This window comes from Neoarius graeffei, chromosome 28, assembly GCF_027579695.1.
Source record: "Neoarius graeffei isolate fNeoGra1 chromosome 28, fNeoGra1.pri, whole genome shotgun sequence".
NCBI classification, from domain to species: domain Eukaryota; kingdom Metazoa; phylum Chordata; class Actinopteri; order Siluriformes; family Ariidae; genus Neoarius; species Neoarius graeffei.
The window spans coordinates 50,677,086-50,689,466 of NC_083596.1; the positions used below are offsets into that span (position 1 = coordinate 50,677,086).

General features: G+C 42.6%; 1 protein-coding gene across 1 annotated transcript in view; it reads right to left on the bottom strand.

Moving 5' to 3' along the window:
• The window catches only part of tenm1 (teneurin transmembrane protein 1), a 148,280-nt gene extending 136,723 nt beyond the window's left edge, over nucleotides 1-11,557 (bottom strand). The window contains exons 1-2 of the mRNA XM_060913129.1: nucleotides 11,344-11,557; nucleotides 9,345-9,599 (exon numbers count right to left, since the gene is read on the bottom strand). Of these exons, the coding sequence (XP_060769112.1) occupies nucleotides 9,345-9,599; nucleotides 11,344-11,557 (469 nt within the window). The remainder of the gene's footprint in view (nucleotides 1-9,344; nucleotides 9,600-11,343) is intronic.
• Between the last annotated feature and the right edge of the window lie 824 nt (nucleotides 11,558-12,381).

Here is a 12,381-nt window from a genome sequence, read left to right on the forward strand (position 1 = left end):
ATGAAGAGTTTATAACATCAACGAAACTGACTTCATGTTAAAGCTGTTAATGTTATAGTCATGCTGTCTGTTGTCGCCCAAATGAGGATGGGTTCCCTTTTGAGTCTGGTTCCTCTCGAGGTTTCTTCCTCATGGCGTCTGAGGGAGTTTTTCCTTGCCACCGTCGCCACAGGCTTCATCATTGGGGATAGATTAGGGATAAAAATTAGCTCATGTTTTAAGTCGTTCAAATTCTGTAAAGCTGCTTTGCGACAATGTTTATTGTTAAAAGCGCTATACAAATAAACTCGACTTGACCTTAAAGTGAGAAGGAACCAGACCTTTAAGGCTACATCCACACGACAACGGCAATGAGATTTAAAAAAAAAAAAATCGCGTCCACATGGGCAACGGATCAGTAAAATATCAGGTCCATATGGCAATGCAACACTTGGTGAAAACGATGTGATACACATGCCACACCTCTAGGGGCGCTGTAAGACGGTCCCATCAGAGACACAGAACAATAGAAGAAGTAAGGACGCATGCGCATAAACTATTATGCGCGAGACTTCATATTAGCCACAAAGTCAGAAAAATCTGTTCGTAAAATTACGTTACAATGACCAAATACAATGAAAAGTATTTTTCCAGTCTCACCTGTGAAAGGTAATCCCATGTGATCTCGTTTGGACGGTAAACCTGTTGGTACAGTTAAACGCAGCACATGAATGAGGCATCTTTATTCTCCGCTTTGACCCATCCAATATGGCGGCGAGGATGACGTATGATTCTACGCGGAAGGCGGCGTCTTTAATGGTCCGGAATAAATTGAATGCTACATGTTGATGGATTAATTTGTTCTTCTACACCAGTGGTGGCTCCTGAATTTTTTTTCGGGGGGGGGGGGGGGGGGGGGGGGGGGGGGGAATTTTCCCCGGTTATGTCTACACGGACCGTAAATGTCCACAGGACTGAAGTAAATTGACCTAGGTAGCAAATCAATTGGCCGAACTTGTTTTTGCCTGGTAAATTCAGATATCAATATAGACAATATCTCTTCTCTCCACTAGGTGGCAACACTAAACAAGTTAAAGGTGGCAAACTAAGGTAGCCTAGTAAACTAGACCCACCCGCCTAGTGGCCAAAAATATTTTTGCCTACGAGTGGCAAATAGGCGGCACGGTGGTGTAGTGGTTAGCGCTGTCGCCTCACAGCAAGAAGGTCCTGGGTTCGAGCCCCGGGGCCGGCGAGGGCCTTTCTGTGTGGAGTTTGCATGTTCTCCCCGTGTCCGCGTGGGTTTCCTCCGGGTGCTCCGGTTTCCCCCACAGTCCAAAGACATGCAGGTTAGGTTAACTGGTGACTCTAAATTGACCGTAGGTGTGAATGTGAGTGTGAATGGTTGTCTGTGTCTATGTGTCAGCCCTGTGATGACCTGGCGACTTGTCCAGGGTGTACCCCGCCTTTCGCCCGTAGTCAGCTGGGATAGGCTCCAGCTTGCCTGCGACCCTGTAGAAGGATAAAGCGGCTAGAGATAATGAGATGAGATGAGATGAGTGGCAAATATTCACATTTAGTCTGGCTTGCCAGGCTAAAACTAAGGAAGATTCATTGTGAAGCCTTCAAAGCAAAACATTTGGCATCACAATCAATTAATATTACATTACTCATTTATTTTCTCATATTATTCCAGTATTCTATAATAAGTACAAATTCTTAATTATAAACATATTCTAATTTCTTCAATTCTAAAGAATGCAATTAAAGTGGCAGGATATAAATCCAAAACAAGTGTTTATTTAAGTTTTGAAAAAGATGAAGAAAAGCATAACCATCAAACAAACATGTGCAGCTTAATTATGTGGTTTTTTTTATATGGAATTGCACCATTTTAACAACAAATAATAATTCTAAATAAATTCTGCAGTTTTTTTTCCCAAGAAATCCTCCAGAAAGCCATGCCTTAAAAGGAAATTTAAACTATTACAAGCATGTCAATGAACACAAAAGGCTTTAGTTATTTAGCTATATACACACAAGGTTACACAAGGTTTTGTAGTCAGTGCAACTTGGCTTAACAAGTTGGAAAAAAGGTAAGGTGCTGCTGGCTCCAATGAACACACATACTGTACAATATATAAAAACTGAAAATATGCTTAATTTACACCAAGTCAGAGAGAACTTGAGGCTACTGAAATATTCCAAGCATGGCAATGTTAAACTGCCATTGGTAAAACACACACACACACACACACACACACACACACACACACACACACACACACACACACACAACCTTTTGCCTAGTAAATTCAAATATCAGATATCACTGTACCGTCTGCTGTGCTACTTCCAGGGTGGAAGAGAACGCAAGGGTAGCAAAAAACGAGCATTGACTACATCACAGCCAGCTCGCCAAGTTTTCCGGTGGTACCAGTTCTTGTTAAAACCTCTTGAGTAGGTCTTCTCCCCCTTCCTAGACACTTGCTTGATGTTTAAATTCAGTCTAGGAGGTCCTAGCTGTTTGATTGCCATTTTCTCCTCACTGGTACGACGACTAAAGGGAACTTCTTTCAGAGACGCTATCGTATTGTTGCACTCAACACTCGCCATCTTCTTCATAGAATGTTCACACATTTCCCGCGCAAGTTGCGTTTTCCAGCCCAAAATTATGTTCAAAACCCGCCAAAATGCACTTAAAACCAATCTGGCAACACTTGCGCGGCGCAACAGGCATATGACGTAAGCACGCTGCTTGTGCGAGCACATGAAACCTAATAGAAAATGCATTGGGAGCATGATTTTCGAAAAAAAAGTACGTACCATTAGTGTCAATGGGAGATTTTGGGGCAAATCTGAACCTGACAGAAATCGCCCCAAAAGGGCGTGGCTACACCAGGCGCGACCTTAGCCTGATTGGACAATGACATTACTGTTGGTAGTAGGAGTAGATTAAAAAAAAAAAAATCTCCCTCCCTGTTTGGGAGTGCGTCGCCCAAATCGCCCCTATTAACGAGCCGCCAGTGTTCTACGCCCTTTTTGAGGAATGTATTGTAGGACTTAAACCAACATCTGAAGAGGTGAGATCGCTCCTTTTTTTCCCTATTTTTGCTGGCGGGATTGACTCTGCCCTAAGAGCTATTCTCTCTCTCTCTCTCTCTCTCTCTCACTTTGCACCATTACACAATAAATATTCACAGTGAAAATAATTTGTAAGCGCGTTTCATGAACCAAGTTATAGGATTTGTTGACAACTCGCATCGAGTTCGTTACACTTCTACCTGGCGTGAAGCACTCACAGTCATGTGGTTGTGACATCATCGTAAACAAATCCGTTCTACTCATCCAGACGACTTCGCAACGGCGCCGTTGCCAGATCTTTCCACTCTGGAACCCGTTCTCAAAAGATTTCGTTTTGGGGCACCCAAAACGCCGGTGCCGTGTGGACGCCAGGCCGAAACGATAAACAGTTTTATCAGATTCACCTGAATCCATTGCCGTGTGGACAGGGCCTAAGTCAGAAGAAGCTAACGTGTTCACTCCAAAGGGGCCAGATGATTATGTTTGAGGGGGACAATTATCATCTTAAAAATGTGTCCAAATGTTTAAGTGGAACGGGACCAGATCTCTAACGAGAGAAGAACAGATGATTACGTCAGAAGGTGCTCTGACCTTTAAGACAGAAGCAGGCAGATCTTTGTGTCAGAAGGGGTTAAGATTACGACACTGGAGAGGAGCCAGATCTATAGGTCAGAAGGAGCTGTTTATTATTACATTAAAAACAGCTCAGATCTCCAAGTCAGCAGGGACACGATATTTTAAGCCAGATCTTCACAATAAGTGCCAGATCACGGAGACGACTAAAGCTGAACCAGACAGATATCCAGTAGAAGAGGGGAGGACAGAGGAGAGGACAGAGCCCCAAGGCATTATCAATCATACGATCAATACTGAAAATCAAACTGCCTTCTAGGCAACCAGGGACTCGGACAAACCACCATCATCATGTTCCACCAACTTTTCTTCAGTTTCCCAGAGAACTTTAACAATCAGTTCTGCTTTATTCCTGAATCAGACGCCAACGTTTCCCAACCTAGAGTCAGAAAATTACAACAAGCTTTTGATTTGTGTGGAAACCTAGTTTCTGTTATCCATCATCAAACGATTTTATTGGGAGTGTTTGATGTTCGCCATCATTAGCGCCGCTGTCACAAACTCCGCTGCAGGTTTTCGGTTCTGGAAGGAAGTTTATTGGCTGAGCGCCGAATCTTTTTATGGTGAAAAAGAAGCGTGAAATGTTTGCAGATTAGTCAGCTCCACAGGTCCTCCAACGTGGTTGTTATGGTTACACTGTGAACTCGGCAACCGCCTACATCTGATAAGATAGAAGTTTGGTTCTGAAAAGTCGTTAAGGGAAGAAACCCAATTGGCTCCGGGTTGTCGGGAAAGGGTTCGGGGAGACAGGGGCGGAGTTTTCTCTGATCTCACTGGGGCTCGTGCGCCGTCACGTCTCGCGCAGCATCAACAGGATTTACAGTAGCACAGATGGCATCGCTACGCGTGTAGGTTGTTGATGCACGCACACACACACACGCACACACACACACAGGTTTTCAAGTGTGTGTGTTGGATTGTTCCACACTATGACATAATTCAGAAGGGACTCTGTGGTGAAAAATGAAGGTGTGAAAGTCACATCAAACACAAAGACACACTCAATGAAATGCGCACACACACACACACACACACACACACACACACACACACACACACGGCATATCACGAGAGGTTTTACTCTGACAGTAAAAAGCCTGATGCATTTACACACCAGGGGCTTAGCTGTTAGACCTGATGGTCGCTCTCTCTCTCTCTCTCTCTCTCTCTCTCACACACACACACACACACACACACACACACACACAAATTCTCCAGCCTGTGACACACCAGGGGGAAAATGTGCAACAATTTCAAGCTCACTGATCAGCCAGCTTGCCTTTCTTTCTTTCTTTCTTTGAGTAAACACACACCTCGGCATGAAAGCTGAAGAAACCCGCTCAAATTCGTTACGTCTAATGTTCTGAGAAGCAGGTTATCGATGCGAAAGCAGCTGCTCTGTATAAACCGTCGCTCCCTCACCAGCAGCCTCTCTTTTCTCTCTTTAAGACCAAAAAACAAAACCCTGATGTGTACCGAAGACGAGCAACAATCGCACGCGGTTTGTAATCCGTTTATTATTCATGGCTGAGCGTACGAGTCGCTGTGAATGAGTGGTTACTATAGAAACGATAACGTATCAGAGCGAGCGCTTTAATAAACGTGAGCCTGCGTGACTGTGGGAGCTACTGATGAATGATAAACAGACAGTTAACACACACACACACACACGACAGGGAGAAGGAGAAAGAGAAAGGCATTATGGGATACCAATCACTGCTCGGATTTTTTTTATTTCTATATAACCTTAAATACGCAGCGTCCCACACCTCATCCGTCTCTCCCATGGTTCTCTCTCTCCTCCCATCAGGCAGGTAATTGTTCCAGCTTTAATTTCTATCTGCTCATCTCAACCCATTCATCACACACACACACACACACACACACACAATGAATATACATCACCAGAACAGTATGATTACGGACCATCGGTCTGGAACGACAAACACCAATTTTTTGGAAAAGGGAAAAAAAAAAACACTTCCAAAAGAAGTCGACATTGATTTTGTGTTAAAAAAGGCTCGATGTGAGGAGTTGTGTAATCGGATGCCGTCCCCCAGATTTAAAACTACAACAAAAAAAAGGAAAGAAAAAAATCCATCCTTTTTTCCACAACTTCCGTTTTCCTCCTTCTGTCTCAGGATGAAAGATATATTATATATAAAAATCACAATTATTTGATTTTTAGAATTTTAATTCCATGTGTATTTTGTAATTGAACCAAATTCACCAGGTCATGATTTCCTCATCAGTGATGCAGCGACATGTTTCATGTCTTCATTCAGAATTAAAAAACAAAACAAAAAAACCGCATGACAATCTATGGATTTCTTTAAAAAAAAAAAATCAGCAGTCTGAAGTTAAAAACATCTCAAGTTAATTATTAGAGTTTATAATCTCTGAGGATCGGGTTAACTTTAATTACGATCTGTAATTAAAATCTGTGCTACTAATGAGGCTGGAACACCATCTAATCACTGATTTATTTATATGTTCCGTTTTTAATCTTTTTAAAAAAATTTATTGATTTATTCCATCCATTATCTGTAGCCGCTTTATCCTGTTCTACAGGGTCACGGGCGAGCTGGAGCCTATCCCAGCTGACTACGGGCGAGAGGCGGGGTTCACCCTGGACAAGTCGCCAGATCATCACAGTTATTGATTTATGAAAAATAGAATAAAGTAAAAAATCAGTGCTGGAACAGAGCGAAACTGATCTGCCCTTTTTACTCAGAAACCGTTCACTTGAAAAAGATTTTAATTAATTAATATCTAAAACTATAGATTCATAGAATTATATTATTATACATACAAAAAAACAGCACGTCATTTTTTAGCTGTACAACTTGTTTGTTTTTCTGCTTTTTATTTTTAAAGTCCTATAAAATTCTATTTTCTAAAAGGAAAGAACGGAGTAAAATTGAATTGCATTTCACTGCTTTGTACCTGTGACATGTGCAATGACAAAGTTGAATCTAATCTAAAAATCGAGGCTCAGTCAGGATTCAGAATCACCTCGAAGTCCTTTTCCTTTGTCCATTGTGTTTGTTTATTTTTATTTGTTCATTTTTTTAATTTAAAAAAAAAAGGAAAATTCAACTTCGGCTTGATGACGTTTCAGCACAAAATATCTAAATATTCTGGGAAAAACAACACGATTTAACATGAAACACTCAGCACTTTTGAAATAAATCTGTAATGATGGAATTTTCTGCTGTAAAATAATTTTTTTTAAATCTCTTTTTTTTTAATGAGACTGCATTAAAATAAATAAAAATAAATTAATATCTGTTACTTTAAATACAGAAATGTTAACTAACTGATGACTTGTTTGCGCACCGGCAGATTTCAAAAATAATTTTGTTTTAGAACAGAAAATTACACTGTTATAGTTAAAAAAAAAAAAAAACCTCCTGATAATTTTTTAAAGATGTTTTTCACATTGTCGTGTTTTTAAATCACAATATTTTGATTTGTGCGCTCAGGTTTCACTTACGAGCTTCAATCAGCAGTTAAATTCTTTTTTTTTTTATTCAAAATTTAATAAATAAATAAATCTTTCCTTTGAAAAAACAGAATTTTGCACCTAAATTAAATGTAATTATTCAGACTGAAAGCAGGGTTGCCAGATCCTCATTTTTTATATTAAAATGTGACTAATTTGTACTGATTTTTAAAATTAATTCTACAGGTCGAAGGTTGGATTTTTTTTGTGTGGATTATTATAAACCTAAAATTAGTTTACTTTTAATATTATTAGTATTAGATTTGAATTAATTCTGTCGGATGAAGGATTTGGTGGTGACGGTGTTTCAGGGGAAGGACAGAGCTGATGGGGGGGAGGGGTGGTGGTGGTGAAGGGATGGGGTAATTAATATACAGGTCGTCGTCGACTTGCGACTGCGTTTGGTTGCGACTGACCGGTTGTAAACCGATCTGGTCGTAAGTCGGCCTGTGTTAAATGAACGTAAGTATATTGTGATGTGTAATGATATTGTAATCATCTTAAAGTCTTATTTTATCAACATTTTCTTATTTCATTACCTTGGCTCATTATTTGGTTTAAGTCAAACACTGCATACTACACTGCGTACAGTACAATTCGTTTAATATGTGCAAAACAAAAAATATGAAATACAGGTGTGAAAAATAGAAAACATTTTAGTTTGAAACATACCAAAATACAAATGTAAAACAGCAAAATACAAAATTTAGTGACCGCTGGCATCACTGGTGCTCGGCTGTGGGTCGTCTACGTCATTGTGGCAGCGGGGGCGTGGTCAAGCGCCGATCTGTGACAGGAGGGTGGAGCCAGGGAAGGTGAGTGGCAGAATCGCTACACCTGACGGTAATTAACCTGTGTTTGTGTGTGTTTTCCCAGTAACCGCTCCCTATTTAAGGAGGCAGAGAGAGAGGAGAGGGAGCGCAACCCGGGACCAGACGAAGTGTGTGTGTGTGTGTGTATATGGAAGTACTTAGACTGAAAAGTTGTGAAAATAAAATAGACTTATCTGCCTCAAAGCATTGTCCTGCCGTCCTCTGTGCTCCACCCACACTCGATACGCGCTACAGTCATCATCAGCTGTTGCAGCGCTCGGGCTGGCGGGAGCATTTGCTCGTTTCATAAACCAGGAGCTGGGCCGGAAACTGTATGACGGAGTGCGCGAGGGAGCGCGAGAGAGACTGCGCATGTGCCGGGAGCTGGGGCGGAAACTGTTGTACACGGCGAGAGGCGCTGCCGGGAGCTGGGGCGAACTCTGTCGTACGCTCAGCTGGGAAACCCTTGCCAGTCATAACCAGACGGTCGTAAAGTCGACTGGTCGTAACTTGCATAGGCCGTAAGTCGACGACTACCTGTATTCCGAGAAAAACACTCGGAAATTCCGATGATAATTTTAGGAGACTTGATCTCATAAATTTACCACTTTCATTTTGGAAATCTGAGTTTGTTTCCCGGAACATTACCCTCTCCGTCATCAGGTCCGGATTTCTTTAACCTACAGCGGGCCGTAATACACTGTCTTATGTTTATTATTATTATTATTATTATTATTATTCAGGTGAAAGATGAAGTGAATCCTGATTTCCTGTGTATAATCTTCCACACAGCGATCCTTACTGCGTGACGAAACGTGAAGTGATGCGAGATGTTTTCAGGGCCGTGATGTACAAAGTGTTTGTGCGTGGTGTTACCGTGCGTTTAAAAAGATGACGTGTTTAATATTTAAACGGACTGAATGAAACGGAAACGTGAACGGATTCCGGAGTTTCTTGGTGAGTGTGTGAAGGTCAGAGTTTCCGTTCTGGGCGTGTTTATTGAACATTATGCAGGAGTTTAGTGAAGCTCCTGCTGGGAATCAGTCAGTATGATAATATCACTCATGTATATTCATGACTCATTAACATACCATATTATCATTTGAACATTTTTCCTCATTCATGGCCTCAGTCAGTGTTATCTAAAGCCTGGCTGACTGCTCACTTATCCCGAGAAACTCAGCCTCATCAATCACACACGCACTCATAAGTATGCATATCGAGTCACGCAGGGAGTCGTCAGTGTATCCTTGACATTGAGTGATTGAACAATCCATGAACAACATCGATACACACACACACACACACACACACACTCACTCACACACACTCACCATTGTCATTCTCTTGCTCGCCCCGCCCCTCCTGCTCCGTGTCAGTAAGAGAGAGGAGCGAGTTCGCCCGGCTCGAGGCACGAGAACTTCGCTCCGACTTCACTTCCTGCATCCACAGGCGGAGGGCGTGGTCAGGTGAAGCCCCTCCCACTGACTCAGGATCTGAAACCACGCCCAGGGAGCCGCCACCTGGGTATGCCAGCTCCTGATTGGCTGAGTGGAGTTCGGTTTGGAAATCGGGATAAGCAGCTGATTCTGAGAGAGAGAGAGAGAGAGAGAGAGAGAGAGAGAGAGAGAGTCGCAGATAAAATAACATGTTTATTATGACTTATCTGTTCTGTGAAATGGGGGAATGCTGAGTTTGGGCAAAGCAAGTTGTTCTTCTTGAATACTTGACTAGACACAACAAACAACAAAAGTCATGTACTGGAGACTAAACAGAAGGGTTCGCTGAACTCTCCAAAACTGAGAGAGAGAGAGAGAGAGACACACACACAGAAATGAGAGAGATTTTGAGAGAGAGAAATGGACAGAGGGCAGCATGGTGGTGTAGTGGTTAGCGCTGTCGCCTCACAGCAAGAAGGTCCGGGTTCGAGCCCCGTGGCCGGCGAGGGCCTTTCTGTGTGGAGTTTGCATGTTCTCCCCGTGTCCGCGTGGGTTTCCTCCGGGTGCTCCGGTTTCCCCCACAGTCCAAAGACATGCAGGTTAGGTTAACTGGTGACTCTAAATTGAGCGTAGGTGTGAATGTGAGTGTGAATGGTTGTCTGTGTCTATGTGTCAGCCCTGTGATGACCTGGCGACTTGTCCAGGGTGAACCCCGCCTTTCGCCCGTAGTCAGCTGGGATAGGATCCAGCTCGCCTGCGACCCTGTAGAACAGGATAAAGCGGCTAGAGATAATGAGATGAGATGAGAAATGGAAAGAAAGACAGAGAGAAATGGAGAGAGAGAGAACGATCGGTCATTTTCTTTTATTGATCATTTCCTTTCTTTTTCTCTCTTTTGTGTTTTCCTTCTTGGATGAAGCATCTCTTACAGCTTTAATCCTCCTCCTCCTCCTCCTCCTCATCCTTTTGAGTTCATTTTTTCATTCATTGGTTTGTTCTTTCTTTCTTTCTGTCTGTGTTGGTGTATTACTCTCTTTCCTTCATTCATTCCATCTTAAGTTCATTTGTTCTTTTGGTTTTTTTTCCTTTCTTTCTTTCTTTCTTTCAGTTTTTTAGATTTATTTTCATTTTTCTCGTTATTCAGTTCCTATCTTGCTTTATTTTTTCCTTCCATCCTTCTTTTCTCCTCACTCCTCCGCGTCCTCTCTCTCTATCGAACAAAACTTTCTTCTGTGTGTGTATGTGTGTGTGTGTGTGTGTGTGTGTGTGTGTGTGTGTGTGTGCGCGCATGCGTGCATGTGTGGTGCCCTTTTGAAAGATGGGTTCATCACCAAGGCGACCCCCAGCTTCTGTCTTACATACACACGGCTCTCTGCTCATCCTTCAAACACACACACACACACACACACACACACACACACACACACACACACACGCGCACACGCAAACACTCAATCTTTCTCTATCTGACACTCTTTAGTTCATCTCCCTGTTTCCGTGGTAACTGGAAGAGAATGCCTTCTTCATTCTCCATGTAATATTTGACTGGAAACACACGCACACACACAGTTTTCCTCCATATTTGTAATATGATGCTACACTTTTGGAGTGTATTAGAAGAATAAAGTGAAGTGCGCTAACTCCCAGTTCTCTCCTCCCGCCTCAGGGCATTGTGGGTAATGTGGAGCGCTACAGTACAGAGATGAGACGCGAACACGCCTCCACGTTCAGCCGAGATCAGACTCCGCTGGAGATGCGTTTAAGCTGCAACGCTGCGGACTGAGAGCAACAGCAGGAGCCTTCATCACTCCATTCTCATTCATCTACTTCTTCTCTTCATATGTGTGTGTGTGTGTGTGTGTGTGTGTGTGTGTGTGTGTACACACTCGCTCACCCTTGGCCGTGATATCGTGGGGTTTCCTGCGCACTTTGTGGCTGTTGTAGGTGAACCTGCGGTCAGGTTCGTACTCCGTGTGTGTGTGTGAGTGTGCGCGAGAGTCTCTGTAGTGTTTGTGACGAAGGCTGGCCTCGTCCTCTTCCTCAGACGAGCTGGAGTAGCTGAGCTCCATCCGAGGACGAGACAAGGACTGGTACACATTCTCCTCCATGACTGCGTCCACCTATGCTTTTACACACACACACACACACACACACACACACACACACACACACAGAGTCACTCAAGCACACACACAGTCTGAAGAAGAGACACAGGAAGAGACAAAGAGGAAACACATCAGTTCAAAAATTCCTCAGAATGTCACATGATCAAAGAATGTTTACATCATCATTAAAATAAAGACTCCTGATTGGTCGAGACGGCTGCGTGACCTCGCTGGCTCGCTATTAATAACCTGGTGTGCAGGGGCGGAGACAGTACAGGACTGAATCACTGGACACTTTATGTACGCTCTGCTAACACGTCAAGCCAAAACATTTACTTTAGTGAAAGACAAAAATGATCGATATTTAATATCGCAGTCACATGTTCGGGTAAATATTTTAGCAAAAAGCGTCGACAAAGTTCATCTCGGCTGATCCTGCAGGACTCGCTCACTCGCTAATCCATCAGTCAGACGTAAAATATTCTGCTCACTCAAACTGCTGCTGAGCTCGTGTTTAATCAGCGCATCTGAAAATCAACAAAAACCAACTCGCTGGCTAATTTAACCCGCTAATTCACCAAGCGTCAAGCTAACTTTCCTCCACTGGCTTCGTTAGATTTGACAGCAAGTTTTAAAAAATTTAAAAATGGAATCGAAAATAAGAAAAAAGGATTTTTTTTTAATTTAAAAAGAATTGACACTAATTTCTAGCAGGAAATGAAGCAACATTTCTTCTTCTTTTCTTTCCTCTTCTTTTTTTTTATTATAAAACTATCAGCTGCATGCCGAGTCCACAAGACGGTCCACAAACTGCGTCTATAAATAAC